This window comes from Cucurbitaria berberidis, assembly GCF_010015615.1.
Source record: "Cucurbitaria berberidis CBS 394.84 unplaced genomic scaffold K460scaffold_2, whole genome shotgun sequence".
Taxonomy (NCBI): Eukaryota; Fungi; Ascomycota; class Dothideomycetes; order Pleosporales; family Cucurbitariaceae; genus Cucurbitaria; species Cucurbitaria berberidis.
This window is the reverse complement of record NW_024468936.1, coordinates 4,519,792-4,546,914: the sequence shown is the minus strand read 5'-3', so window position 1 is coordinate 4,546,914 and position 27,123 is coordinate 4,519,792. Positions and strand designations below refer to the sequence as shown.

General features: G+C 51.7%; 12 protein-coding genes across 12 annotated transcripts; 5 read left to right on the top strand and 7 right to left on the bottom strand.

The window, feature by feature from the left end:
* Positions 1 to 231: 231 nt before the first annotated feature.
* On the bottom strand, positions 232 to 2,611 carry K460DRAFT_364601 (uncharacterized protein). Its single transcript, XM_040933032.1, has one exon. It carries the CDS (start codon positions 2,329 to 2,331, stop codon positions 508 to 510), a length of 1,824 nt encoding a protein of 607 aa, XP_040791167.1. The 5' UTR covers positions 2,332 to 2,611; the 3' UTR covers positions 232 to 507.
* Positions 2,612 to 3,425: 814 nt separating this feature from the next.
* Positions 3,426 to 4,491, top strand: K460DRAFT_309105 (mitochondrial carrier protein-like protein; the record flags this gene model as incomplete). Its single annotated transcript, XM_040930120.1, has 3 exons — positions 3,426 to 3,636; positions 3,718 to 4,042; positions 4,104 to 4,491. 3 exons carry the CDS (start codon positions 3,426 to 3,428, stop codon positions 4,489 to 4,491), a joined length of 924 nt encoding a protein of 307 aa, XP_040791166.1.
* Positions 4,492 to 4,642: 151 nt separating this feature from the next.
* On the bottom strand, positions 4,643 to 6,553 carry K460DRAFT_364598 (RNA-binding domain-containing protein). The gene is made up of 5 exons (XM_040933031.1): positions 6,172 to 6,553; positions 6,070 to 6,122; positions 5,742 to 6,002; positions 5,006 to 5,675; positions 4,643 to 4,958 (listed from the first exon to the last, which is right to left on the bottom strand). The coding sequence occupies exons 1-5, from the start codon at positions 6,518 to 6,520 to the stop codon at positions 4,828 to 4,830; spliced, it is 1,464 nt and encodes a 487-aa protein (XP_040791165.1). The 5' UTR covers positions 6,521 to 6,553; the 3' UTR covers positions 4,643 to 4,827.
* A 1,732-nt stretch (positions 6,554 to 8,285) lies between these two features.
* On the bottom strand, positions 8,286 to 11,483 carry K460DRAFT_364597 (uncharacterized protein; the record flags this gene model as incomplete). The annotated part of the gene is made up of 8 exons (XM_040933030.1): positions 8,286 to 9,653; positions 9,702 to 9,822; positions 9,873 to 9,952; positions 10,002 to 10,438; positions 10,488 to 11,113; positions 11,165 to 11,250; positions 11,303 to 11,395; positions 11,446 to 11,483. Coding segments are annotated over 8 exons (2,666 nt in total), but the record flags the coding sequence as incomplete, so codon positions are not given.
* A 396-nt stretch (positions 11,484 to 11,879) lies between these two features.
* Positions 11,880 to 12,494, top strand: K460DRAFT_364596 (uncharacterized protein). Its single transcript, XM_040933029.1, has 3 exons — positions 11,880 to 12,020; positions 12,197 to 12,424; positions 12,478 to 12,494. The coding sequence occupies exons 1-2, from the start codon at positions 11,956 to 11,958 to the stop codon at positions 12,324 to 12,326; spliced, it is 195 nt and encodes a 64-aa protein (XP_040791163.1). The 5' UTR covers positions 11,880 to 11,955; the 3' UTR covers positions 12,327 to 12,424; positions 12,478 to 12,494.
* Positions 12,495 to 12,663: 169 nt separating this feature from the next.
* Positions 12,664 to 15,469, top strand: K460DRAFT_375436 (Mo25-domain-containing protein; the record flags this gene model as incomplete). The annotated part of the gene is made up of 7 exons (XM_040934772.1): positions 12,664 to 13,248; positions 13,300 to 13,455; positions 14,125 to 14,205; positions 14,259 to 14,319; positions 14,420 to 14,889; positions 14,957 to 15,214; positions 15,272 to 15,469. The coding sequence occupies 7 exons, from the start codon at positions 12,664 to 12,666 to the stop codon at positions 15,467 to 15,469; spliced, it is 1,809 nt and encodes a 602-aa protein (XP_040791162.1).
* A 274-nt stretch (positions 15,470 to 15,743) lies between these two features.
* Positions 15,744 to 16,866, bottom strand: K460DRAFT_393645 (uncharacterized protein; the record flags this gene model as incomplete). Its single annotated transcript, XM_040935943.1, has 2 exons — positions 16,435 to 16,866; positions 15,744 to 16,360 (listed from the first exon to the last, which is right to left on the bottom strand). The coding sequence occupies exons 1-2, from the start codon at positions 16,643 to 16,645 to the stop codon at positions 15,744 to 15,746; spliced, it is 828 nt and encodes a 275-aa protein (XP_040791161.1). The 5' UTR covers positions 16,646 to 16,866.
* Positions 16,867 to 17,881: 1,015 nt separating this feature from the next.
* K460DRAFT_334887 (uncharacterized protein) lies at positions 17,882 to 20,088 on the top strand (the record flags this gene model as incomplete). Its single annotated transcript, XM_040930928.1, has 5 exons — positions 17,882 to 18,464; positions 18,535 to 18,955; positions 19,011 to 19,112; positions 19,175 to 19,407; positions 19,459 to 20,088. Exons 1-5 carry the CDS (start codon positions 18,102 to 18,104, stop codon positions 20,086 to 20,088), a joined length of 1,749 nt encoding a protein of 582 aa, XP_040791160.1. The 5' UTR covers positions 17,882 to 18,101.
* Positions 20,089 to 20,278: 190 nt separating this feature from the next.
* Positions 20,279 to 20,638, bottom strand: K460DRAFT_262329 (uncharacterized protein; the record flags this gene model as incomplete). The annotated part of the gene is made up of 1 exon (XM_040927475.1): positions 20,279 to 20,638. A coding segment is annotated over one exon (360 nt), but the record flags the coding sequence as incomplete, so codon positions are not given.
* A 579-nt stretch (positions 20,639 to 21,217) lies between these two features.
* K460DRAFT_353560 (uncharacterized protein) lies at positions 21,218 to 21,529 on the top strand (the record flags this gene model as incomplete). Its single annotated transcript, XM_040931723.1, has 1 exon — positions 21,218 to 21,529. One exon carries the CDS (start codon positions 21,218 to 21,220, stop codon positions 21,527 to 21,529), a length of 312 nt encoding a protein of 103 aa, XP_040791158.1.
* Positions 21,530 to 22,020: 491 nt separating this feature from the next.
* K460DRAFT_77691 (ankyrin repeat and IBR domain-containing protein 1) lies at positions 22,021 to 24,327 on the bottom strand. Its single transcript, XM_040938678.1, has 4 exons — positions 23,895 to 24,327; positions 23,298 to 23,838; positions 22,364 to 23,250; positions 22,021 to 22,299 (listed from the first exon to the last, which is right to left on the bottom strand). Exons 1-4 carry the CDS (start codon positions 23,974 to 23,976, stop codon positions 22,268 to 22,270), a joined length of 1,542 nt encoding a protein of 513 aa, XP_040791157.1. The 5' UTR covers positions 23,977 to 24,327; the 3' UTR covers positions 22,021 to 22,267.
* Positions 24,328 to 24,678: 351 nt separating this feature from the next.
* K460DRAFT_375431 (translation initiation factor eIF-2B subunit epsilon) lies at positions 24,679 to 26,950 on the bottom strand (the record flags this gene model as incomplete). Its single annotated transcript, XM_040934771.1, has 4 exons — positions 24,679 to 25,355; positions 25,404 to 26,712; positions 26,760 to 26,816; positions 26,873 to 26,950. 4 exons carry the CDS (start codon positions 26,948 to 26,950, stop codon positions 24,679 to 24,681), a joined length of 2,121 nt encoding a protein of 706 aa, XP_040791156.1.
* Positions 26,951 to 27,123: the final 173 nt, after the last annotated feature.

The following is a 27,123-nucleotide window of genomic DNA, read 5'->3' as shown; positions in this document are numbered from 1 at the left end:
GCGAATAAAGAAGGAAAAGAAACCACGCGTGGTCCGTCGTCGGATCCGCGTATTTCAGCCTGCCGCCGTGGAATGACTACTCTCAGCCCGCATGGGGGTCCAAGCGGTTCCTGCGAACGCGGGAGTCGGGCATTTCGCTAACACTTGGGTCCGCTTGCCGGATCATCGAGTCGAGAATCGAGATTGCTGTTAGCATTGGCCGCACTGGGTGGGTGACAAAAGCTACAGAAAGTGGGTAATGGTGTGGTTGATGCGTGATGTGCTATGTGCTATGTACCTGCAGATCATGCGTCTACAAACAGCAAAAAGGTCGGACGACTTCGCCATCCCCCTTTATATTGCTACTCTCGCTTTGTAAAGCGTCGTGATGCTGAAACAAACAAACAATCGCTCGCTAACAAAGACAGGCGCCTGTCCAGGCGCCATCTCTACAAATGCTCATAACGCATGCTAACCCACAAATGGCATCTCTTCAATCAATACATCAAGCCATGTCCTTGAACCATCCTACGGCGTGTCAATGAGATCCTCCAAGAAGTCATCCAGCTCGATAATGCGAAAGCTGTCTGCCCACTTGGTCCGAAACTTCTTGTTCCGATAACCCCCGTTGGTCTGCTGTCTCCAGCTGATCAATTCAACTTTCCATCCCCGCTTCAACGCCCTTTCAACATGAGCTAGGAACCCGTCCGACATCTCCGCCTCTGCCCCGTCGCCTGAGGCAAGAATCATGGTACTGGGAGCTTCGGTATCAATAATGCTCTGGCACATCTTCAGGTGGAGAATCTCGTCCACACCCTGCTCAACCCATTTCGGGGCTGACGGTGTCTTTGGCGCGGGAGCCGGACCCGTTTCAGAGTCGCTACCGCTGCCAGAACGCATCTGTTGCGCCTTGTGCCAGCCTACCTTCTTGACGTCGTTGAAGAACTTCTTCTTCTCCGACTCTTCACGGACGATGAGCACCTGCTCCTTTACATTGCTTTCGTATCCGACTGCTCTTGATGTCTCAAATAGCTTCGTGACCTGGGGAAGGGGATTGGCTTCGCGGTGTGACCCGGCAAAGACTCGCTTCCCGACTGGCCGGCGCCGTTCCATGATCAGAGCTAGGCTGTCGAATGACATGTCGTATGGTTGATATATCCCATGTGTTCGTAGCGTGTCTTTGAAGCCATACATGATATTCGATGCATCAACAAAAGCATGGAGCCCGTGCGCCGTCGTCTTCTCGTTGACAAGTTGCATCGGCGACACCAGCCACTTCCGATCTTCTGGAAAGTGACTCAGTAACTTATTGAACAGGTGGAAATGCCGATCAACCTGCGACCGAATCGTGATGGGGGGTGGTTGGTTCATTGGTGTCGCGTGAATGGGAGGTGAAAAGAGAGCACGAGTCGGGCTGGTGAGTGCATGTGGAACAACAGCATGCTGTGGAGGCCGTGGTATAATAGCAGGTCGAACGTTTCGCGGGACAAGTCCACGACACCTAGTAGGTGAAGTTGCCGGCGAGGGCTCCAATTGTGCTAAAAGCTGTGGCGCAGGTAGATTCTGCAGTGGCGCTGGTGTGCTTAAAGCCGTGTATTGCGGTTGAATAGATACGAGTGGAATGGCTTGAACTTCCGGAATAGCCTCAACAGCCTGGGCAATAGATACAGGCTTAATTGACTGTGCTGTAGATGATCTCTTGCTAATAACAGGACGAGGAAGGGTTTTGGGTGTCTTGGGCTCTTTTTGTGGTGACGGAACAGTGACAGTCTTCTCAGTCGCGGGAATAGCGGTAGAGCTTGCCGGTTTGATCTTTGCACCAACATTGGAACCGGACTGAGCTCGACGTGGCTGAGAAGGGGTAGCAATAGCAGCATCTCTGTCCTCCGTAGAAGTAGCTGCAAGGTCTTGGAGCTGCTTTCGCAACTTCGCTCTCAGCTCCTGTTCTTGTGCAGCCTTCTCGGCCTGTTGGCGAGCCTTTTTCCGCTGCTTCTTGCTCATGCCCTTATGATTTGCGGGCTGATATTCCGCTACTTCGGCATGGCTTACAGGAGCTTGGAGGCCTTCGAGGACGGGAGAGGGAAGCAGAGTCTCGTCCGAGTTGCTAAGCTCAGACTCGAGATCGAGTGGCGGGAGAGCAGGTGCTGATACGTCATTGGAAAGACCGAGGTTCTCATATAGCTTTGCGAAGCTACCCAACCGTACACCCCCATCTTGTTGTAGCACTGATATCAGAGGGCGTGTCCGTGTTGTAGGCCGTAGCGTGGGCGAGCGGATGTTGTGATCTTCCGAGTCTATGAGATCGATGACCGAGCTGAAGTCCCAGCCCGGATCTGGTGGTTGTGAAGGCATTGGCGCCTAAAGTTTGGGTGTCGTTTTGTGCTTGAATGGATCGTCGGTGAAGGGAATGCTAAAGTGTGGAGGGAACTGAGAGGCCGTTAGCTCAATGAGCGGTGAAGGTGACAACGTAAGCTGCTGCTGCTGTTGTAGACAACTCTCCAAGTTGGCCTTGTGCACCAGTGGTGGAGCTGGACGAATGCTCCAGCGGTTGCAATTCGAGGCAGGGTCAGAGGGAGTCTGGACAAGGAACATACAGTGTAAGTCGTCTCGAAATAGTAGCTTCAGTCGCACGCTCATGATCGATTGAAGCAATCTAAAAGGAATGTACACCCCGTCGCAAGCTCGAGTTGAAACTCTAGAGACAAAGAATGCAGAAATATAATCGGTGAGTGAGAATGAGAGTTGTTGTGAGAGTGTTTGTAGATGAGCCGTGAGGGTGGCGGGGAAGGTGATCGACGGGTAGTCACTCATGTCTCAGCACGGTCCAGGCGTGATTCATCGGAGGTGCCAACGCCACCCGATGACCGTGAGATGTTGGGATCGTGCGAATTGACAGCGTTCTGGACATCTTTACATATATGTATCCCACGGATCGTAACGCATACCGGTTTCTGAGCCTCACATGCGTATTACTATGGCGTGCATCTGAGGTTGGACCCTGACCACACGCTTCGCCGCCACTGCCGTTGCGATGCCAACGACCCATCCTGCACCGCCGAGCCTGTGGCTGCTAACACATATTGTTACTAGCGTTCGCATCTACTATACAACTAGAACATATTAGTTACCTAGCTGAATAACATATTAGGCCGCTTAGCTTAAGCAAATGTTACGCTTCTCAATTGGGAGCTGCAACGTTATGTGAAGCCATATAGGCTTAGACACCCGGCGAAGGAGCAAATTGCATCAAGCTATCTGATACCTAGAGCCATACCTCTTCAACATCTATGCGCAACTTCTATATTCCGGCAATTCCTCAACATGAGTATTCCACCGCCCGTTCTAAACCTCTAAGCTCCCGTTGAGCCTCGGCCCCACAACGTCAAGCAAAGTACCCCTCCAAAAGGGCTCCCGTCCGAGCCAACTTCCACAAGTACCACATCACCATGTCCGCAGATTTCTGGGCAGGCTACGTCTCAGGCGCAGCGGGTATCATAATCGGCAACCCATTAGACCTAATAAAGACGCGATTACAAGCCGGACCAGCAGCAAAACCACCAGGTATCGAGGCTACTTCGGCCACCACCACAGCAGCAGCAGCAGCAGCACCGCAGAGCTTCACGGGGCAATTTGATCGCGCAGGAACATTGGTCAGGGGTGAGTCTTACCATTAAGCCAATTGTGGGGAAAACCCTCTGGCGCACGACGACGCTGACGAAGAACATTGGAGCAGTATAGGCGCAACAGCACCCATTCTTACCTACGGCGCGCTCAACGCCCTCCTCTTCGTAACATACAACCGCACACTAGCCCTCCTACACGATTCTCCCGCTTCGCCCACCTCGTACGCTAAGATATGGCTTGCGGGCGCGACTGGAGGATTGGCTAGCTTTGTCGTCTCCGCGCCTACTGAGCTTATAAAATGTCGCGCGCAAGTCTCGACTGACAGACATACAACTTCATGGACGATAGCGAGAGACGTTTGGAGGAAGGAGGGAATTAGGGGCTTGTATTATGGAGGCGGGATAACGAGTGTACGGGATGCAGTAGGGTATGGGTTTTAGTGAGTGTTTCTTCTGTATATGCAATGCTGCATATGTGGTCACTGGGTCTAATTAGAATAGCTTCTGGTCGTACGAGTGGACTAAGCGGTCCTGGAGCTCGCCTGATGATACAGACAGGGAGACAGCTATGAAAGTGCTGCTGTGTGGAGGACTGGCCGGTGTTATAACCTGGGCATCCATATTTCCGCTGGACGTGATCAAGACGAGGGTGCAGACACAAGCACTGCATACCGCGTATCGAGGCGAAGGCGAAGCAATGGCGTTGCTACAGCCTGGGACGCAGACAAAGCGACTCAGTTCCCTTGAAGTTGCAAGACAGGCATACAGGACTGAAGGCACGGCTGTCTTCTTTCGAGGGCTCGGAATATGTAGCGTTCGAGCATTTGTCGTCAATGCTGTTCAATGGGCTGTGTATGAGTGGATGATGCGGTTGCTCCAGAAGCAATAAAGAGATCACGGAAGTATCAAAATAACAAGGATTTCCAAAAGAGAGAAGAGTAAGGAATCGAGTCGCCATCATATGGATGCCATTTGATCTTGACCGTACGCCCTGATAGTTAACCATTTAGAATACAGAAGGAAATTTTTTCCCATCCACCAGATATCCTCCATAACGCTGAACTTTCCTCCCCATATTCCAGTCTCGTGGGGAGAAGTTGATATATGAGAAAATGAGTCCAAACATGACTGGCTCACAGTCATGGGCAGATTGAATATGTGCCCTGCAAGTGTGGACTGGGCCTAAACATCGTGAGGTGTACACAACTAGTGCCCCACGTCCACCTTACATGATCTGGTCCTGAGTTAAGCCACTATGCTCAGTACCCTCCATAGCGTCGCCGTTGCTCTGGTTGGTGTACTTGACGTAAGTCAAGCCGAGAGGCCTACCACCGTACTGGTAACCAGTGAACTTGGCTGCAAGCGCATTAGCATTGGTCCAGAAAGCTGATCACAAAACATACCAATTGCAGTCTCGGCATCTCCAGCCTTCTCAAACTCGACGACACCAGTTCCACGGGAGCGGCCATTTGGTTCGTACTGGATCTCTGCACGCTCGACCTTACCAATGGTAGTGAAGAGCTCAATGAGATCCTCGTTGCTGGTGGACCACGGAAGGTTGCGGACGTAGATAGTGTTGCTAGGCTCGCCTCCAGAAGCAGCAAAGTCCGTGAAGGGATTTGGCGGTTGCGAAGTAGCGTTGGGGTCGAAGCCTGCGCCGCCAGCAGGAGGGCCACCGAAGCCACCACCGCCGCCGCCGCCACCAGCACCACCAAACCCACCACGTCCTCCGAAACCGCCTCCAAATCCTCCTCCACGGCCGCCAAAGCCTCCACGACCTCCGAAGCCGCCTGCGAAGCCACCGCGGCCTCCGAAACCACCGCGACCACCAAAGCCACCAGGAGCACCAGCAAAGCGGTCCTCACGGACCTCGAGGTTACGACCCTGCCACTCATATCCATTGAATTGGTTGATGGCATTTCGCGCATCGTCAACGGTTTCAAAGGCAACAATACCGGAGCCCTTGGGGCGGCCATCAGGTGCGATGTGGACATCAGCGCGGAGGACAGAGCCAGTGTGAGCAGCTTGGCGGAAAAGGTCCTTCAGATCTTGCCAGCCAACGTTGTAAGGAAGCTAAACAAGGACGGTCAGCAAAGTGCTTATTGAGATTGAAAACAAAGGAGAACGAAGGCCACGAACATTGGCAACATAGACCTGCCTACCACCTTGACCAGCGCCGCCGGGGGGCCCACCGAAGGCGTTTCCGTGAAAGTTTCCGCGAGGAGCGCCGCCCATTCCGCCGTCGAAGCCTCCGCGTCCGCCGCCTGGGGCGCTGAAGCGAGGCTCGGCCTCTCGATCTTCGCGCACGTATACGAGTCGTCCCATGAGGTTTTGGTTGCTGAGCGTTGCAACGGCGTTCTGTGCCTGCTCCCGAGTGGCATATTCTACGATACCACAGCCCTATACCCAAGCAAAAGCCAGTCAACCTCCATCCATGGCACGATCAAGACAAGCCATCATCCATTACCTTTGACATTCCGTTCGGCAGCAGCAATACGTCTGCGAAGAGGACTTCTCCAGCTGTCGCCATATTAGCCTAGCTCTTACTCCGGCGCAACACACGTCGTACCTTGTCGCATAAAGTCCTTGAGGTGATGCCACTTGACATCGTAGGAGAGGTTGCCGACATAGACGCGGCGATCCTGCTGAGAGGAGTCTCGGATGCTCTGCATCATGTTGTCCTTGTTTTCAACGGGGCGCGACGATGTTGCTCGCGCAGCTCCGTACGACTGGTAGCCTCCGGCAGCACCCTGCGCACCACTGTTCGGCGACCGCGAGCGGCGATCAGTGCGACGATAGTCGTCGCGGCTACGAGATCGGCTGCGCGGCGAGTAGGAGCGTCGCGAGCGTCGCGGTGAGCGAGAGCGTCTACGGGGTGAGCGGTCGCGCTGGTCGTAGTTGTCAGTTTCGTACGACATGATGTCGACAAGAAGCAAGCAGCAGTAACGTCAAATGCAACAAAAAGTGAGAGACAGGGGGGATGCGAGCAGCTGCAGACTCGTGGGGATGATGGCGTTGACGGGCGGTGCAAGTTGTCGCGTATGGGTGAGAGCAAGGTCGGTGCACTGGGATGAGGTCAAGTCGCTCGGCGGCAGGTCCCGGCTCGGTCACGTGCCACGGCCACGGCCACGCACAACTCAAGTTGTCTGGCGGACCACGGAAGCGTCCACGGTGGTTTGCCTTGAAACCCTCCAAGTAAGACGGGCAAGGCTCTCTCTCTCTCTCTCTCTCGCTCTCTCACTAGTGACCTAGCCGGATTCCACCTAGATGGGCAGACAGGCGGGCTAGTTTGTTCGCTTGGCCTTGCGATGGTGGAGACGGGAAGAAGACGAGAGCAACGTACCGCTTGTTGGTGAGGACGATAAGTGTCTCCTCCTGGATCTAGAAGTCCAAGTCAGCAGGAGAGGTGTCAAGATGGACAAAGAGGAGGCAGGACCGTGATGGCGTGAGAGAGGATGGAATTTAGGAGAGAGGGGCAGCAAGGCCATTGCACTGACCAGCCATGTTTGTGTATGGAAAGTAGCAACAGCTAAGGGTGACACTTGCTCAAGAGCCGGCCGGCCTCCTTGCCAGCTGAGACAAGCCAGTAGGGCCCAGTCAGTAGCTATGCAGACGAAATTGCAGGCAGCTTTGTTGCCCTCTTCTGGATGACGCGAATGGATCCTCGAACAAGCAAGCCTCTCGACGGCACAGCAGCCTTCAACCAATCGCGCCGCGTAAGTGGCCTGGAGGACGTCCCGGAAGCTTGGGTAGTTCACCGAGTGTCGAGGTGCAAGACCGATGGGGAGCAGTCTACTGTCAGCCTGGGTCCACCTGTCCGTGAGATTGGGGGTTTGCTATTGCGTAGAATGCCGTGACGACGACGACGACGACGACAATCGGAACCTACAGCGCCAACAGAGGAGCGTCCAACACTTTCAAGCCAAACAACACACACCTGGAAAGAGAAGCATCCAGAGAACCGACGTGTGCTAACCCTTTCCCCACCATACCATAGGCCGTGCGCAGGCGAGCGGGAGCAGCGGATAAGCCGCGACTTTCCTAGTCGGTTCTACGGCTCTATAGGCAATCTAAACCCTGGTTGAGACCATGTTGGCTCTCACACGGTAGGTGATACCAACACAGCAGTCAAATTTCACATTCGTCTTCTGTGATACCAGTTCACCCGAATCAGGCCGCTGTCCCGATGGCACGCATGAGCGTCGATGCTCGTTCATGGCACCCTGCATTGACTACCCACATTCTCGTGAACACACCCACCGCTACCACGCCTGAGAATAGAAATGTCGTGAGCCTGCAAGCACTCATGTTCCTCGCAAACGGCATGTAAAACACTTCTCCAGAGTAGTCTACGCCACAAGAGCACCTGCATGGGTGCAAGTAGTCCGACACAGCGCAGTCGACCACCATGCCATGAGAATAGGCAATCCTGCAGGCTCGACAGATCGGGTTCCTGTTGCATTGACAACGCAGAAATGGACATGCTCGGTCCGCCATCTGGAACCCTGCGATGCTCCGTCGGCAGCTTGCATCGAGGCTTGCATGTTTGCATAGGGGTCCTCGGTGGAATCCAGCACACACACGGAGACAAGGAAAGTGTACGGCCCGGCATCGTTGTCGGCGTCTCTGCGGAATCCAAGTGGGGGTCTGGAGTTACACCAAGGCGCCCTTTTTTCCTTTTTCACTCGAGCTTATTTCAATTTCTATTATTGGCATTGTTCTACCCTACTCGAGACGAGCTCGCAAAACTATCTACAAGAAGCACAGGCTAGCATCAGCCCGTCTAGGTAAGAAACATCAAAATGGTCAACATTCCCTTTCTTTCTAGATCCGCACTTCCACACAAAGGTATCCTCTGGTGCTACCTCACACGCCCATATACGTCCCACTGATGATCTTCTTGATGCTGGCCACCGGTTTCCACCCAATAGCTGGGCTCGCGGGAGGCGCGTTCTCATCGGCATCCGCAAAAGGATCAGCCTCGCCGTCTTGCTTGGCCTCGTTGAGAGGAGCACTCATACTGACACCCAAACCGCTGCCCAAGCTCAGCGATTGCTCATCGCTAATCTCCCATCGTGCCTCTGTGTTTCCAGGCTTCGCCTCGCCCTCTGTGAAGAATCGAACGCGGATGGTTTGCGCAACTTGGTCCTTGAAAAAGGTCACGTCGCCCAGGCGCCAGTAAATGAGCCCTTTATCCCGAGAGAAGGTGCCTGACGGTTTCGACTGACATGCCGTGGCCTTGGAGCCGGGTTCGAGACGCATGACAAGGACGAGGTTGCGAACGGTTATGCTCGTGGCGCCGCCTATATTGAAATCGGGGTTGAGAGAATAGTGGAGGATAGCAGATGTCTGCGTAGACTCCGACTTCCACACGGGTGACAAGATGATTGGCGCGAGTGAAGCAATGCCATTATCTTCAATATGCAGTTGATAATGGAATGCCACCGACGTCTTCGTGATTTTCGCGAGATCTACAGTGTAGTTTCCGGGGCTATCTGGGGACTGTTCGATGAAGGCGGGATTCGGTGCTACCTTCTCAAGAACAGGGAAGTTCTCCAAGCGAATGCTTTCTGTGCCGAATGGACCGGCAGAGATATCGACGGGATTATACGCAAGCGCCACCTGTCCGATTACCATAGCTTTGGTGACGATGCCTTGCTCGAACCATGCACTGACAGTCTCGACCAGTGAGGCGTTTAGACCCGGTCCATGCAGGTCCGGATGCCTAACGGTCGCACTAGCAGAGCTACTTAGTGATCGGCCCGATCGTATGGACTGAGTGTCGGACGCGGCATGGTCTTCGGAAAGCAGCGACCGGTGCGGAGGCTTGAAAGCTGGCGATATGGGCTGTGGGGGAAGCGCGGGCACGGGGAACGTGGCAGAGCTAGGCGCAGAAGTTGGACCAGACCCAGCTGATGGGAGTGGAGGGGGCACCTCGCCTATACTCTGCAAATTTTGCAAGTCAGGTGTAGCAGGATTGGGTACAAAAATTGTGTTGCGAACATCACGGCGACCGCGCAGTGTGCTTGACCTCTTCGGCTGTGCAGCTTGCTGTTCACGCGTTAGGTTCGAGTTCATCCACAAACGTGTTTTACTTACCGCGCGTAACGTGTTGACCAGGTTAGCCGTGGCCGCGTCCGCATCCTCCCCTTCTTCCTGAATAGGGGCATTTCTAATGTCAAGCTTGAACTGTGGTGTGGAATTGCTCTCGCTCGGGGTGCTGTGTCCAAGTCAGCTAGAATGTACTTCAATTCAGCCGGGCTACCATACAATCCTGCTTCTCGTTCTGCTTCTGTTATGGCATCTACGGCAGACGGTGGCACAGAAAACCCTTCGGCGTCTTTTTCAGGCTGTATCGCCATGTTAGCTGGGTCCTTATAATGAGGCTCACTAGCATACCTCTGGCTTCGTCTCTGCGACTGTAGGAGGTGATAGTGGTTCCTGCAATTCGGGTATCGTATCTTGCACAGGCGCAGTCCCGTTCATTGTACTTGAGACATCTGCCTCCATCGGGCTTTCCGCAATTGTTCCATTTGGGGCCTCTGTGCTAGGAAACCGCGTATGGGTTGGGGAATCCGATCTCTGAGAAGCACGAGCTGTCGATGAGATTCGCCTGAGGGGTGACCGTGGGCGCTCCGAGGAAGAACTTGGGGGAGGGCTTAGCGCTTCGCGGTCCTTCGATTTGCCCTTTCCAAACCCGCTAAATGCTGACCCTAGGTTCGTAGACGATTTTCGTTCGGGTGATGATGCACGGCCGTAAGGATGTTGACTCTGTCTTCGGCGGCCTAGCACAGTTCCAAATCGCTTGAGAGGGTTCGAGCTATGTTTCTCTGGTACTAAACGTAATTAGATGAACGTCTCCTAACTAAGAGTAGAGATACGAACTAGAGCCACTCTTCTGACTTCTGCTGTCGTCTGCCGCGCTAGGAGTTGTCGGAACTGGAGGTGCCAGGCTTCTCGTCGGAGTGCCCGTGTTGCTCAGCTTCCGCGAAGCGTGTGGCAGGTCCCCGCTCCGCATTCTCAATGCCCAAGTCTGAATTTCGTCGGCCGTTTCAATGTTCAACAGCGCGTTCAGGGTCTCCTCGGCAGTCACTCTGCTTCTTTCTACCTGGTCAACTTCGTGCGTCTGAAACTGCGTGAGCGCGTCACGCAAATGGTTCAGCCGGGTCTCGTCTATAGCTTGGAGTTGCTCAAAGACATAGGGTGCCTGCGAATCCCACTGTAACTCCGCTTTCTCGATATCCTGCACCGAGTCGGAGACAGCAGATGCCTTGGCCTTTGTGCCCTTGTCTCTCAGCTTAGCAGACTTCTTTTGCGCCACGTCAATGTCCTTTGCGATTGCGCTCAGGTTCCCTGATATATTGCCCATAGCCTGTACTTCTCGACTGTTGGCTGCGAATTCTCGCAAGGGACGCTCGACGTCGGCTTCAATCTTGGTTGCGAGGTGGTGATGCGATTGGGCTACCGACTCGGTCGCGCTCACGATCTTCTGCCATGGGGTTGAGAAGATACTAGTCGGTGTCAATCAATGCGCCTGTTAGACTACTAGGGAGGGCATGTACCCTAGATCGGAAGACTCGTCGGGAGGGTGCCTGTTGGCAAGCTTCCGCAGTCCTTGGACGTATGCTTCCTCGACGCGACGCCGCTCCTACGCATCTGTGAGCGCCTGGAATGCTGCTTGTCTACTGAGCTTTACCCACCTGTAGCCAGTCTGCTATTTGGTTGTTTAGCCGGCTGACATGGTGCACGCGATCATTGAGGACGGTGACGGCTTGCGCGGGCGTGAGAGATGTCTGCAGACGGAGTGAGCGGAAGCTGGAAGGAAGGCTTAACAGGAGCTCACCAGCAATGCTGGGTATTCTTTGCGTTGAAGCTCCATGGCGCAACTGCAAGTAACCGGCGCACACCCACGAGATAGGGTTGCGGTAGATTTACATAGAAATGAAGCTCCGCGAGCGTGTCCAAGTGTCGTGAAGCTGTCACGACAGCGCTGTCCGTGGTGGCTTGGGGCAACCCACTTGGGTTTAGATCAAAACCCGTGGTCGAGCCCGCCCGCGGGACCTGACGTAACCTTAGTAACAAGCAAGTATAGGCCGAATAGCCGCTAGCATTCGAGAAGAATGGAGAACGAGATAGTTATGCACAAAAACGGGGCGCCCCCGGTTCTAGGGCGGTAGGCTGCTTGGGCTGCGGGCAGGCGAAAAAAGAGAGTGCATGTTCTAGTTGTCTTGGGCCGTTACGATTCACAGCCCAATTGGCATTCTTCACTGCTCTCCTCTCCTCTCCTCTCCTCACCCAACTCCAACAACAGCAAATCCACAATTGACCTTTTGCCTCAAGGCTTTGGAGCCACATGGCTAACTCGGACTGGCGCATGAGCTTGGACTTCTCTGCTCGTTTGTCAGCTGTCACGAAAATGCAAGTAACATGACTACATACCGGCTCGCACTTTTGCACAGGGATATCCTCGTAAGACTATCTATCTCCTTTGATCTTGAGAAAAATCCCCTAGCTTCAAATTTCATATCCTTGCATTGCCCAAGTCATGTGTGCGTACTGACCAAGTGCTATCAACTAGTCTAACCACGTCACAGAACATGTGCTTTGCAGACGTCGGACCCAACTCTCTCGCCAGAAGACGCCCGCAGGGACGCTGCCATAGCTGAAACTAGACTTTACCATGAAGCGCAGTCGATTGTAAAGAACTCCAGGGGGTTATCATAAGCGACTAGTTGACGGTGCTACAGGAGGACTATGAACGACGGGGCAATGCAAAGATAGCCAGCCTCCCGCGACCATCGCTTGAATTTCCGACATTAGAGGTCAGTGCAGGGGCGGTGGTTATACTTCCATCGCCTACTAACTCAAACGTCAGGATGAAGAATATGTCCCAACACCGGGTGGCAGACCCATTGGCAAGTATCTGAATGCCGTCTACTACCGCGAAGGTCTATTCTCCACTGTCTACAAGGCGCCTGCGTTGTCCGAGGACGGATACTTCCCAACAGAGTTTACATCCAAGAATCAACTTGTAGCACTAAAAGTCACCACACCATCCCTGATGGAGCCACCTCATGACTCCAAAAGAGAAGCCAGTATCTTGAAGCTTGCAGCTTCCGACCGTGTCTTGCCACTCCTAGAGACTTTCCGCGAGGATGGCAGTCGATTTGTCCTCGTTTTTCCTTTCGTACGCTACGATTTCAGTGATCTGCTGCACGACAAGAAATTGTCAAAAAAGCAGATTCAGATCTGCCTCAAAGACCTCTTCTCGGCCCTGACATTTATACACAGCCGAGGAGTGATCCACCGCGACATCAAGCCGTCTAACATTCTTCTCAAGTCTCTCGACGGTCCAGCCTATTTATCAGACTTCGGCATCGCGTGGGCACCTGAGACCTCTGGTATGGAAGCAGCAGCCTCGAAGATCACAGACGTTGGTACCACCTGCTACAGACCACCAGAACTCATGTTTGGAAACAAGCATTACGGCTGCAGCCTAGATCTGTGGGCAGCCGGTTGCACAGTCGCCGAAGCCTTAGATCCGAACCACGAAACGCTATTCGATTCCGGGGAGCTGGGGAGTGACTTGGCACTGATACAGAGCGTGTTCAAGAAGCTTGGGACTCCAAATTTGGACGTATGGCCGGTGAGATGACTACACCTTGATCATGCTTAGGAGAGAAGCTAACAGAAGTAGGAGGCGGAAAACTTTCCAGACTGGGGTAAAGTGCAGTTCCACGAGTATCCTGCGCAGAATTGGTCTGCATTGCTACCGACCCTATCAGAATCAGAGCAAGACATCGTGAGCCAACTAGTTAGATACGAGAGCGGGGCCAGATTGACTGCATCGAAGGTACGGCAATGCAAATTCGCTAAGTGTAAGCTGGCTGACCATATCAGGTTCTTGACCATCCGTACTTCGCACAATGAGGCGGCACCCAGGGGTAACAATCAGACTCTTTCTCTGTAGCACGAAACCCTTCCGAGACTGTTTGCAATTGCGCAGTTGAGATTCATATGCGGCTGAAAGATCTTTGAGAGTTTGGGAGAATCCGGGTGTAGGAGTTTTTAATCCTATGACGTCTGAGGCGATCCACCAGACTTGTACCTGAACTGAATAATCTCGACTGCCTTGTGAGACATGAATAGTGATTCAATGACTGGGCAAGCTGGCAACTGTGGAGATAAAACAGGCTGGCGTGAAGTCAGGGCCATCGCCAAGCGATTTCGACGGGCGCTAGCTTGCTGCAGGGTTCACCCGCCACCATTCACGAGCAACCGCATCACCATAGCAAAGCAACAGCGGACAACAACTCGCACAACACCCCTGTATGCAATTACCACCCTGCTGACCCGACATTACCTTTCACTATCAGTCGCCTGCATGTCGTCGCCGTCCAAATAGAACTTGTCTGGCCCCGGCTGCAAGTTGCAGCCCCCATCGTCGCCAACATCCCACTTCGAACTTCGCTCTGGAGGCTTTCCCATTACACTCAACATGGCCTTCCTATTTCGCAACAAGCAGAAGAGTAATCTTGAGCTCACGCGTTCTATCAAAGAACTTACGCAGCGTCTTGCTCAAGAGGACAAGGCCAATCCCAAGGTTCGATTACACCCCACCATGCCGGACTGTTGAGTCGGGCTGACCTGTGATAGCTGGAAGAGGGACTTGCTCTGGACCTTCAGCAGATGAAATTCAGGCTTCAGGGTACACCTGGTACTACTTGCGTTTCATTGCACTCTTGAAATAACGTCCAAACTGCGCGCAGGCGCCCCGCCGCCCATGGACCTTTACAGAAGCGCTAACTTCCGAGAAGACACAGAAGTCAATCCTGAAGCCGTGTTCCAGCTCCTCACGAGCATCCTCAACGAAGACTTACTCTACGTCCTAGCGCTGAATATCCACAAGCTACCGTTCGAATCGCGAAAGGACGCTCAAGTCATATTCTCGACCGCGTTTCGCTACAAGCCCGACGGGGCATCAGATCCACAAGTGCTACAGCACGTGGTACAATATCGACCAGACATCATAATAGCATTATGTCGAGGCTACGATAGGCGGGAGAGTGCCATGCCGTGTGGAGGGATCCTTCGAGAGGCGCTCAAGTACGATGCGATCGCTGCGCTGCTCCTATACGACGAACCGATGGAGGATGGGAAGTCAGTCGATCTTGGGAGCGTCAATCCTGACATGGCATCATCTGGGAATGGTGTGTTTTGGAAATTCTTCGGTTGGATAGACAAGGGCGCGTTCGAAGTCAGCGCGGACGCCTTTAACACATTCAGGGTACAACATGCGGGCTGGACTATCCTAATATGATGACTGACATGACGAATAGGAAATCCTCACGAAGCATAAGCCCTTGGTGGCCACATTTTTACAAACGAATTTCGATACATTCTTCACAAAATACAACTCGATGCTGATACAGTCGGAAAGTTATGTCACAAAGCGGCAATCCATCAAACTCCTCGGCGAAATCCTCCTCGATCGTGCAAATTACAATGTTATGACACAATACGTGGACTCGGGCGAGAACCTCAAGATCATCATGAAACTGTTACGGGATGACAGGAAGATGATCAATTATGAGGGGTTTCATGTCTTCAAAGTGAGTACCCCCTTTCACACAAACAATCAACCACATGTTTCGTGCTCACACTAGTAGGTATTTGTCGCAAATCCAAACAAATCCATGGCGGTGCAAAAGATCCTCATTAGCAACCGCGAGAAGCTTCTACGCTTCCTCCCCTCATTCCTCGAAGACCGCACAGAAGACGAACAGTTCATCGACGAGAAGAGCTTTCTCATCCGGCAAATTGAGCAATTGGGGCCAGCCCCCTTCGTTCCACCTCCTGCAGCATGACCTTGCAGTCACTCCAGACATTCCCTGTTTACCTACCTTCTTACATTGGCTGGAGTGGAATGGATTGTCTTGGTCACAAGTTGGTTTTCCATTTGGCATATTCCCCGCGTCACCGGCGTCGCAGGCGTACGCCATCGGTGTAACAGTAGATTTCAATGTATTGAGCGAGGTCAGACTTGTGACAGTTTAATGTCCGGGTATCAAGAATAAATACATTTCCGATATCACCAATCGCTTCACTCCAAATAAATAGAGCATCTTCCAGCCTAGTAAGCTAGAACAACAAAGCAATCGCACCCGCAAGACCTCCGGCCGCACCAACAACTGCTGCAACGGTCTGCATAGCAGCGCCAGCCGTCGACTGGGAACTAGTAGCTGCCACGGTCAGGGAAGCACTGGATGACCCAGCACTCTGTACATCCGTTGTTGACCTCGTATCAGCCACTATGACACTCGATTCCTCATCATCTTCATCTAACGTCGATGAAGAAGGCCTCGCAGATAAAATCCTCGACGGGGCCAAACTCGTAACCCTCGCGCTCGATGTCCTCAAAATCGATGATACCCTCAGGCTCGACGCACTACCTAAACTCCCACTCGACCTAAGAACTTGCACGACCGTCGCCGTCGGAGCACACACTAGGTGACTGACCGTCTTCCGCGAGACAACACTATACATTTCCGCGCAGAAGGGTGCGCTGGACGCCGTACAGGCAGTGAGATATTGATCGTTGGAGCACGAGGGGTTAGCGAGACAGGCATCCACGGCAGAGGAGGCGATGCAGCGCGTTGCAATCTTGCAGGAGTCGATAGAGGAGCCAGTGCAGCAGCCAAACCAGTCGAGCACGGTATTGTAGAAGCAGCCGCCCGTCGTACAGGATACCGGTAGCTCTAGAAGGTAGTGTAAGTACTCGATTAAAGTAGGAGGGGGGAGCGCGTAAGGAAGGGGATAATTGTGGTCTTACCTGCATCGCCCTGGATGTATCCGCACAACCCGTCATCGTTTTGTCGACGGAAGAGGTCGGGAAGAGAGCGCGGTTCATTTGTAGGCTTTGGTGACCACCCATTGATATCGGCGTGGAGGAGGTCATCGATGGGTGTTGGAAGGGGTCCATCGAAAGCTACACCGTAAACAGTTACGCTGAAGGCGAGCAGAGTTGCAATCGAGCTGAACATCTTGGATATCTTCAAGCTGCGAAGTTTAGGGGGATTCAAGGTGTAGTAGGGCGTTTTCAACCAAGGCTGCCTGTACACCAGCTGCCTCCCCCGTTCTTATACTCCTCGTAGCAAAAATAATGCACATTAGTACCACAAGGCTGAGCAGCTGAATTTCACGAGGGCCCGAACTTTGCTGTGTGGCAGCATTTCCTTTCTCTTTTGAGCATAAAGCTACCCCGTTCTAGTGATCTACGGCGTCGTACTCCTTGGCGTAAAATTCATGTGGTCGAAAATGGACATGCGTGGCATATCCCGTGTTGTGACTTGTCCCAAGGCGTTGAACATAAGCGAGCTGAGCCTGTTCCTGCGGTAGACTACAGCGCCACTCTTCGTACTAGGAGATGAACAAGAACTGCGCCCGAAAGAATCTTTAACCGGAAATGATTAACGTTCGAAATGAAGATATTCGGAGTATGCTCCGGAAGACATGGAGAAAAATGCAGGAGAAAGCTGACGTGCGAGCTGTGTCATAGAACTCTTGAAAACAACAAAACTCTGTTTTGTTGCAGCGCGCTATCGTGACATTACAATATTGTTTTCCGGTGAGTAGCCTGGTGAGGTAGTTACCGCTAGTGCCACTAGGTACTAGCCTGGGGGCGATGCCCAGGTGGATGGGGCTGAGAAATGTTCGTGTACCGAGGAGGCCTGACTCGAGTGACATTTCGGACGGATCTTTAGGCGACTGTTTACTTGGCGCAGGGTTGCAAAAAAACTAGTAATTACTAACTCACTACTAAGCACATGGACGTTTTCTGTATGTATTTAGTAATCCAGTAATTACTAAGTGATAGGGCGCAGATTATGGTGTCGTTGGAGCCTTGCTTCCTGCGAAGAGCTCATATTCATCGAACCACGAGAAACGGACCTCTTGTAACGCCTACATCACAACAACGCTAAATTTCCCAGCTTAATAAGCAAATTACGTGTATGAAGGCAAGTAAAGTTGTATTCCTTAATATTTGCTGACATTATGTTATTGTGTGGCGTCTTTTGTGGAAGGGTGGCGTTTAATGTTGACCCCTCCAAAAAACGAACCCCATTGACCAGACAGCATCGTACCAATCATACTACACCGCATGAGTTTCAAATGTTCTTTTGGCCCCCAGATTATCTGCTGCGGTCAGATGATCGTCCTCATCCGTTTTCTTTTAACCAACCTAGCCACCTACCCTCCCCGAACATCTCCACACTCAAAGTACCTTCACAGAACCAGCGATAGCTCAGCTAGGGCATAGGCGCTTCGAAAATCCTCTTAACCCTCCACAAGACTATAGGTTATAATACCTACGTATTCGCTCTACATATTTCTGAGCCACCGTTTTCTACGCCCAGCTTTTTAGTACCTAGTTGTTTGCATGCTCCGACGCACAAAAGCTTCACACTCGTTCAAGCACTTGTTCCTTCTTTGTCATCCATGAAGCGAATGTACACTGATGGCTTGTCCGCCTTACAAGTGACACGTTCTCACTTTGCCAGTTTCTGGCTCGAAGGTCATCTTCAAGCTAGAAACGACTGGCGTGCCCGCTGGAAACGTGGTGCCTTGTGGCTATTTGCCAGCATATGGATTACTACTCTACTTACGCTCCTTTCCATGTGGGCGAGGAGTTCCGGGAATCGAAAGATTTGGTCAGGAAGTGCATGTCAGCCTGATGGATCCTTTGCTCCTGATCTTTCGACATACCGATACTGGACGAAGTGGAGCTTCTTTCAGGTTACAATAGGATTTGGCAACCTGACCTTCGCCCAAGCGAAGGCTGTTGACATTATTTGGGATGTGGTGAGTCTCTGGACATATCCTGCCCCGTAATCACCAGGTTCGATAACTGCGTGAACTAACTTTCTATCAGTTCTTCGGTCGCGGAGGTCAAGCGCTGCTTGCATTCATCTCATGGCGCGTTTTTGCCAACTATGTCACAACATCTATGGAAGTCACCCCTGTTACGTTCGGAACTTATCGAACTGTGTTTCTGCAAAATGAGTCCCTCCTCGTTGCCACTCCCCGTATAGTTAGAGATTTTACGCGTCGCCACGGCCTACACTCGAAGACGGCAATGGTGTTCATTGTTATGACCATGGCTTTCATTTTGGTGTTCCCAACCTTTGGCAGTGCCATGACTGGTTACAGTGGAAATGTTAAGGCTTATGTGGCTGCTACAGACACTCAACTCATTGCTTTTGAAGACTTCCGTTTTGCCCTGTATACCATTCATGACGGGTGGAGGATTGGAAAAGGCGGCAACTATGTTGTAATAAGCCCCACCATTCATAGTGAGTAAATTGATTCGTCGTTGGAACAGAGTTGGTATTCACAGCCTCTATCTAGGTGACCCAATCCTTACAGACGATGATGAGAACACCCACAATTACTGTAGAGACAATCTTCTAAGAATTGAAGATTGCTATGTGATGGGGAATGTCACTAGCTGTGAGTGTTACTAGAGATTCTTGCAAGGCAGGGATACAGATATTAACATGTCTTGTGCTTAGACGTACAAACGCATGATTTCTTTGGCATCAAGAACGAACCTTCTGTTTTTATGGACATCAAGATACCACCTCCCACCCTTAATATATCAGCCTTATATATACCATATTCTCCCAAAGATCGCGACAGATATGAATCACGATTTGGCCAAAAGCTGAGGATGACATGGACATATTCAAACAAGACATACCCCTTGGACTTCGTCAGGGAGCATGGGAGCTGCCAGGCTTTGCTGGTACTTCATAACTCTTTAATGTACTCATTACTGTACTAACTACATAATTAGGATTACAAATGGGGTTTCTCGTTCATTCAACTATTTTTCATGACGGTTTTCTTGATAGTCTGGTCCTTGGGCATATACATCATATGGCTTCGTTCCCACATCATCATGAAAAAGCGAGGCCTACAAGACGTGGCGGGCGAATTTAAAGCCGTCTTTGAACTTGCAGATGCTATGCGATCACGATTAGAAGAATACGGAAAAGAGGAAGGGGTTGACTTATCCACACTTCCGGAGTTCAAACTACGCCACCGCATCACGAAAGACTTGCGTGGCGGAGCCATTTCGTATGAAACGTCCCTTCTATCAACTGGAGAGGACGGAAAAGGTGATTCTGGATGGGGATTCAAACTTTGGGTGAAGAGAGAGAAGTGGTGGCTTACTACCTTCCTCGTATTTTTTGGTGCGATCATGGCAGGTATATATTTACGTCGGGGAGGCGGCGCCATCAAACCAGTGTTCGCCTTCGTGCATCTCTGGCATCCCCTGGAAATTACAATTGCAATGTACATTGGGTCGACGCATAAGAGTCGGGGAGTTATACTTCTCTGGTCATTCGTTGTTCTGACTATCGTACCTCTAGTCATAGTCAGCATCCATTCTGCGGTTCTCATGCAGAAACACAAGAATTAAGATGAAGCTGAACTGTACATGGTCACATTGGTATAAATAAATACTTGTTCCTCCAAATTCAACTGTATCAAACCTCCTACGGTCGACTCTCCCTTCTCTCTCCACTCCTTTCCCCAATCCTGTTGTCAACCTCCTTCTTCCACATTCTCACGCTTTTCGCGACCTCGTCATAAACACCCACATCCTGCCAAAGGAGCCTCTCTAGATCTTCCCTACTGAGAAACTCCAATGTACCATCGGGAGGAGGAAACCAGCACCATCCCGTATATGCAAAGGCTTTCTCTGTATGCTCCTTGTCTGACAGTAAGCTCGCATACTTGTGGTAGAGCTTGATATCGAGGTTGGCGAGGTCGGTGATGCGCTGTCGTAGTGTTGCTGTTCCGTAGATGAGAGTGGTGCGGTGAAGGGTGGGGAGGGTGTGGAGGGAGCGGTGGGCGGGTATAGAGACGAACAACCATTCTAGGATGGTTTGGTGTTGTGTGTACGCGACATCTGTCGTCAAATCCTCTGGTTCTCTCAGGCTGTACTGTGGTGACGGGGTTCTTGGAGGTGATGGCGCCGGCGGTATCACCAAGCGAGATGTCATTTTCAGGGGCAAATCGCAAGAATCTCACCCACGTTATTAGTGAGGTCGTTCAGTGGGGATTTTATGAGTTGCAAGTTTGAGGTTCTCGCTTGTTTGAGATCAGCTGAGAGGAAGCATAAGAAGATAGTAGAATTCACGTGAGACACCGCGTGAAGAACAAATGAATTGTTTGACGTGATTGATTCTACCCATTAGGTCATCTCTTTAAATAACAGCAAGCTGTCTGAGACTAGCTACGTACTATTCAGGTTGGCATATTGTCATAGTGCGCCAACCTCGTTTAGACTTGTACTGTTGTCAATCACCAAGTCAGAATCCGCATCACCGCAGACCAGCACATCGCCTTTAGGTGGCACTGAATAAACATGTCACAACCTCAACTATGATAGAAATTCACTATTCACAATGTCCAACAGTATAAAACTTTGTCTTCAAATCTACCAAAAAACGCAAGACACTAACCACGACATCCAGCGCCGCGCATCCACATCCAAGACAACTACTGAAACTTAGTATACCATACTAAAATAGCACATACGCAGTATGCGCTTTTACTTGAGCCCTCACGTCAACGATGGCGGCATCTCCCCACCACGCGATCCTCGCGAAATGCCGCGACCTGGCTACTACCCCAGCGACTACCGCTCCGTGAGTCCTATGTGGGATCTGCGAAGACCTAGCATGGGACCGAGAATGTCGAGTAGGCCGATAATGTACGCGAATATGAATGACGGGCCCGGTGACTGGATGCCAATGGGGGAGTGGTACGGTAGAGAGGAAGAGATGCCCAGAGGACGGAGACCAGAAGGGAATTTACACTGGGATTTCATGTTTGAGCATGGAAGATTTGGTTGATGGAAAACAAAGTAGTAGAAAAGAGAAAGGAGCTTGAATGCATACCCAGCTTGTAGAATCACTGTGAACGAAGCGCGTATAAGGCCCCATAGTGGTTAGTGTTCAAACTGGCTGGATCTATAATCAAATTCTTTCCAGGACCATGGAATGCAAGACGACGTTCAATGGATTTTTGGGTTAATATACTTCAATACTATATAGATGCACACGTTCCTGTCACTGTTCAACCGCCTAACATCTTGTAACTGTTAATTTATCATAAAGATTCACCTTCTACACATGTTTGCGAACTCTCCCCCCGATGACGTCTACCTCTCTCAGCACTCAGAGCATCTTCTTCCAGCTCCCCGGTGAACTTCGAAAACAAATTCACACTTACGCACTCACCTACGAATAAGGCGTGCTAGCCAAGACCTTCCGCATACACACACAAGTAGACGTACCAAAGCCCTACGTACGAAACAGTAAAATCCTAAATGCCCCGAGGAGGAGACATTAGACCTAGTATATGATTTAACGTACGGTCACTTCAACACACCAGAGCTGGTATCGACATCTATTTCATTTCTCTTTAAGCCGTGGGGAATGCTATGCCTAGCCGCTAACCGCTGATACCACAAAACAATGCCATGCAAATGACTCTACTCCTCCTACGCCCGCATCAGAACTATGCAATACAGCCATGCTGAAGAGGGGGTGGATGAGACGATATTCCGGACCTCCAGGGCCCCGAGCGTTCTACGACAGGGACACATTAAATTCCCAGTTGCCTGTACAGTGAGTTAGCAACCATTGACCGGAGGGTTTTGCTATAGTCTGAGGGTTGTCAAGTACCTGACTTTAAGTTCTCGGCCGTATCATTGAGAAGAATGGCCCTCCTCTTCGTACAATACGATGTCTTATCCAACATATCGACCTTTAGGTTCTGCAGCTGGTCGATTGGCTTTTCAAACATTTCACTGAGGTTCTCTACGGCCATCTCAAGATCCTTTTGGTTGTCCTCGAATATCTCCGTGAGATTGTTACGGGCTAGATAGTATGCGAAGGCGTAGGTCCATTTGAGCACCTGCCGGCATTGTTGAAGTGCTTGAGAGGCTTGATCCAAAAATTGTACCTCAATCCAGGACATGCCCGAGGAATTCTGCAACTGTTGCATCTTCTTCTCCGTTTTGAGATATATGTCCTTGTCTAGCTTCGCGGACTGTTCATGATTCGCGTAGCGATTATAGTAATGTAGGTATCGCTCGAGTGACTGTCGTGATTTAGCCTGAGCGTCGCGGGCGTCTGACCCGCTCTTCTCCTCAAATCGATTGCAGTTGTACCAGCTGGTGCCGTGTTCAGACCACACACCCATACACATCCAGCAGAACTCATGACGGCACTTCCTGCATGTCATATGATTGCAACCTCCGTTCTTCTCAATAGTAGAATTGCATCTTGGGCATTCCTTGGTGTTCGCCGATATCCAGTTCGCCGTTTCTGAATCGTCCTCGCATTTCTTCATCCATCTTCTCACTAGCGCACACGGTGCCGGCTGATGGTTGTTTAATGTGCAACCAAAGCAAAAGTCGTGTCCGCAATCACAGTGCACTGTAGGCACGACTTTGCCAAGATCCTTGCTCTTTACTGGGCATTCGACGGCGTATTTGCAGTCAGGTGCTGGGCACCACTTGAGATTGTCTTTATCATCGACGTAGGTTCGTGTGAGGAGTACGTGGTATCTACGTTTGTCAAAAAAGTTCCAAAGGGCCCGCAACTGCTCACATACCTGTCATGAAGATCTTCGGTAACAAGGAGGTCAAGCGATTTCGAATCTACAATCCGTGTGCAGCCCTCTCCTGGGCATCTTATTCGTGCTGCCTCACCCTCATCTTGTATCTTGGTGCTGAGATATTGCCTATAGCAGTCTATGCAGAACCGGTGGCCACATTTCATGGCGAAGGTATCCATGTTCGGATTGTCGTCGCAGCAGATATCGCAGACGAACCCCTGGACTTTCTGTAGCTTCGGAGGATTGATTGTGGAGTCCTGTCCAAGCCCCGCGTTCTCTAATACTTCCTCCGTCTTCTCCATGTATTGATCGATCAAACGCTCCTTGTTCCATCGCAGGTGTCGGAGGAGGATGGCGGAGGCCTCGGGCGGTTGGCCGAGGATGCTCGACACTTCGTCGATTTGCTTGTCTTGCTGTCCCTGTATTTGTGCGGGGTCGAAGACTTTGAAGTCTACTTCATATGCCTGCTTGGTGGGTTTGATGTCCTTGTCCTGTGATTCGAACCCAACGTCATCTTGCTCCATATCGAAGTCGGAGTCTGCAAGCTGCAATCAGTACCAGACGCCCACGGAACAGGAAACAAGCGCTGCTTACCTTCTTCCAAGCCCATATCACTGTCTTGGTCGTCAAAATCATCCCCGCTCATGGAGCTGTTGAATTCGTCCTCGGAGTCCATCTTGTCGGAGTCGTCCGTGACGGGCGTGGCAGGTAAGTCGATGGCGTGGGATTTATGTATTTTCTTCTTCTGCGGCGGCTCTTCTGCAGGACTCAGGTGGTTATCTGCCTCAGAAGCCTTCCGCTTGCGAGCGGCGGGCGGCGTCGTGATTTAGATGTGAGCCAGTCCCGCCTGATGACGGAACCAGCCAGGCTGCGGCGAAGGAGCGACTAAACTGCGAGGGACTAGAGCGGAGGCACGCGGGCGGTGGCGCGGTACAGCTGGACAAGGCAGCAAGGCAAAGAGGGCGTGTTGGGTGGATATTGGTCAGCGTAGTTGTGCAGTCTGCAGTCACAAGGGTCGCGTTGAGTAGGTGGGTGGGCAGATGCGGGCAGTTGGTCCTGGCGGGTGTAGCCTAGCGCGCTCAACTTGGTCAACCACCGAATGAGGAAGCGGCGTCCGCGGCGGTGAACTGCCTTCGCCGCAGTTTACCTCAGGCTCAACTGCCATTCACTGTGGCGGTGCTATATATGCAGTAACTTGAAGCTTGCTGCAGCCTGGTTTTTATATTCTTGGGGAGGCTTGTACCGGCATCCTTCACATCACATACCGGGCGTATATCATGCTACTTTGCCAGGACTCAACCCGCACAAGATGAGATGCATGTGGACACCCCCAGAGAGATGATATTCCTGTCATCATAGACTGTTGAGAGCTCAAGGCCTACTCAGAGTCTCCGTCCTCTTCGCTATCTTCCTCGCTCTCCTCTTCACTCTCCTGCTGCAAAAAGTCAATCAAACCCTTCGTCTTTTCCCTCACCCTCGTCATCTCTTCATTCTCCACGCTCCTTTCGTCCTCCCACCACTGCAGCATACCGTCCTCCTCGACCGCGTCTAGCTCAACTAACTTCGTTGCTGCACTCAGTAAGATGTTCTCGCCATTGTCCTTGTGGCCAAGATCCGCTTGTAACAAGAGCATGAGGTCGACTTGATCGGCCTTGTTCGACGCGTTCTTGTCGAAGATGGCGCGATCGATGAGCTCCTTGTGTTGGCTTAAGACTTGAGTGACTGCGTTCTTAACGGGTTCACCAGACTTGATAAGCTGCGTGATGCGCTTGACAAATGAAGTAACAACTGCGCGGCGGACTTGGTGGTCGGATGCGTTCGTGCTCATGCGAAGTGCTGTAAGTTCCAGCTGAATATTTGCTGACTCGTGACCTTCGACTAGAGAATCGTATATGCTGGCTGAAGCATCGTGATCGAAGTTTGCGGCATGCTGGCTGTCTGCAGAACCTACTGACAGAAAGCTACTCGTTGCGGATCGGTCATGCCGTATCTCGAAATCGTCTGCTTCGGAGTCGGAGTTTAGAGTCGATATTGACTCGTTGGAGAGGTTGTACACTAGAATTGTCAGCGCAACACTTGTGCGTACGGAAAAGCTTGACTGACTTGGCCCAGCGGAGATGAGCCCATCTACAAGCTCATCCTCGTCTTCCTCGTCCGAATCTTGAAACTCGAACCCATCACCTTTCTGCCCAACGATTGTAGGATCCGCATCACCTCTGAAAAGATCTTCATCAAGCTCCCGCCGTCTTTTCGCTCTCGTAATTCTATGGTCTCCGCGGATCGTCACACCTTCGCTGATGCTGACGCCATACGAGATCAGCGCGCCTGCCTCGATCGTGCACTTGCGCCCGATCGCAGCCTCATTCGCGATTATAGATCGCGTCACGGTACTTCCATCGCCTACGCTGGCATAATCCCACAAATAGGCACCATCAATCTTGACATTTCGGCCAATTTGGCAGTGCCGACCAATTATGCTGTTGGTTATAACGCTCTTGTCGCCAATACTGGTCCCTCGTCCAATAACCGTCTTCGAACCAATGACGCAGTCGCGTGCTAGTATAACGCCCTCCTCTTTGTAGACATTGCCTTTCTGTAACCGGTATGATTGTCCTTGAATAAGGTTGCTGTCGGGACATAGCGGATATGCCCAGCGTGATACAATGTCTTTGCTGACCGATTCGTATGCGTGGAGATTCCGCACGCGTGCCGCATAATGATCTGCAACAATGTGCGTGTGGAAAGTCTTGCCGTTGAGCTCGTAGTCCTTCAGCACGCTGTGCAGGAAGCCCTTTCGCGGTGCTTGAAAGTCGAAGTTGTCGCTCCATAGCGCCAGCACGTCTGGTGTGCAGATGTCAATCCCGCAGTCGATCAAATCTTGTCGCACCTCGAGCTCCTGGTGGGTGGATAGGAGTTCTGGGTCGATGGAGAGGTAGTGCGTCTGGTCCCGGTTCGGCATCTGCTCGAAGTGCAGGCACCTGTCCTTTGTCGGATCGATGACGAAGACCGGGCTTGTCCCTATGGCTTTCGTCCTATGAGTGTTTCCAGCTTCCCGCAGCACCATCGTCATGATTGCATTCTTGTCCTTGGCCCGACGCTCCCTGTGTGCAGCAAGCGCAGACTCCAGCGGCAGATTGCTGACCACGTCTCCATACACCATGAGGAAGTCGCCGGTGAGCAGACTCCTGCTATCCAAATCTCGCATTGCATCGCCGATTGAGTGCGACGTTGACTGGATGAGCTCCAGCCTCGAGAACGGAGAGGATCGCGCAGCCCATTTTGAACGTGTAATGTGCTCTTCGACTTCCTTGCGATGTGCGCCGCAGTATACGAAGACTTCTTCCACGCCTGCGTTGGCTAGAAACTCGAATGTATACTCGATGAGTGGGGTATTGGCGAGGGGCAGCAAGCACTACACGCTTTTAGTATCGCGACAGCGGGCATATGGGCTGTACGGACCCTAGGGTGTTCGAGTGTGAAAGGACTGAAGCGGGTTTCGAAGGGATCTGCAAGTATCTATCTAGAATGTTAGCACAGCTTCAGGTACGCATATGCGCCAATGTAGAGCTTACCACAGCCTGAAGCGGCTCGTCGCGTTCCTCCTCGTTCGATTTGGGCTTGTCCTGGCCCTTTTTCCCCTTGGGAGGCATTGCGAAGAGTATGGGTGAACCTGCAGCTCGCTAAAGTGGAGGCGTTGTAGTTCCAGAATTGCGCACGTGGTGGGGAAGGTCGGTATGAATTTCCGTGAAAAGCTTCAAGAAACTCACCCACCACCACCGCTGACTCACAGCTCCGCGGCCAACAAGCAGGACAACCACAACCA

Excerpts from the sequence above, each read along its gene's own strand:
- K460DRAFT_77691 (XM_040938678.1), bottom strand. The coding sequence starts at position 23,976 with ATGGACTCCGAGGACGAATTCAACAGCTCCATGAGCGGGGATGATTTT. Across the intron at positions 23,839-23,894 it reads TGATATGGGCTTGGAAGAAG|ACTCCGACTTCGATATGGAG; the intron begins GTAAGCAGCGCT and ends TGCAGCTTGCAG. Across the intron at positions 22,300-22,363 it reads GGCCGAGAACTTAAAGTCAG|GCAACTGGGAATTTAATGTG; the intron begins GTACTTGACAAC and ends CTCACTGTACAG.
- K460DRAFT_364596 (XM_040933029.1), top strand. The coding sequence starts at position 11,956 with ATGGCTAACTCGGACTGGCGCATGAGCTTGGACTTCTCTGCTCGTTTG. Across the intron at positions 12,021-12,196 it reads TTGTCAGCTGTCACGAAAAT|AACATGTGCTTTGCAGACGT; the intron begins GCAAGTAACATG and ends ACCACGTCACAG.
- K460DRAFT_364601 (XM_040933032.1), bottom strand. The coding sequence starts at position 2,331 with ATGCCTTCACAACCACCAGATCCGGGCTGGGACTTCAGCTCGGTCATC.
- K460DRAFT_364598 (XM_040933031.1), bottom strand. The coding sequence starts at position 6,520 with ATGTCGTACGAAACTGACAACTACGACCAGCGCGACCGCTCACCCCGT. Across the intron at positions 6,003-6,069 it reads TGCCGAACGGAATGTCAAAG|GGCTGTGGTATCGTAGAATA; the intron begins GTAATGGATGAT and ends GCTTGGGTATAG. Across the intron at positions 4,959-5,005 it reads AGATGCCGAGACTGCAATTG|CCAAGTTCACTGGTTACCAG; the intron begins GTATGTTTTGTG and ends ATGCGCTTGCAG.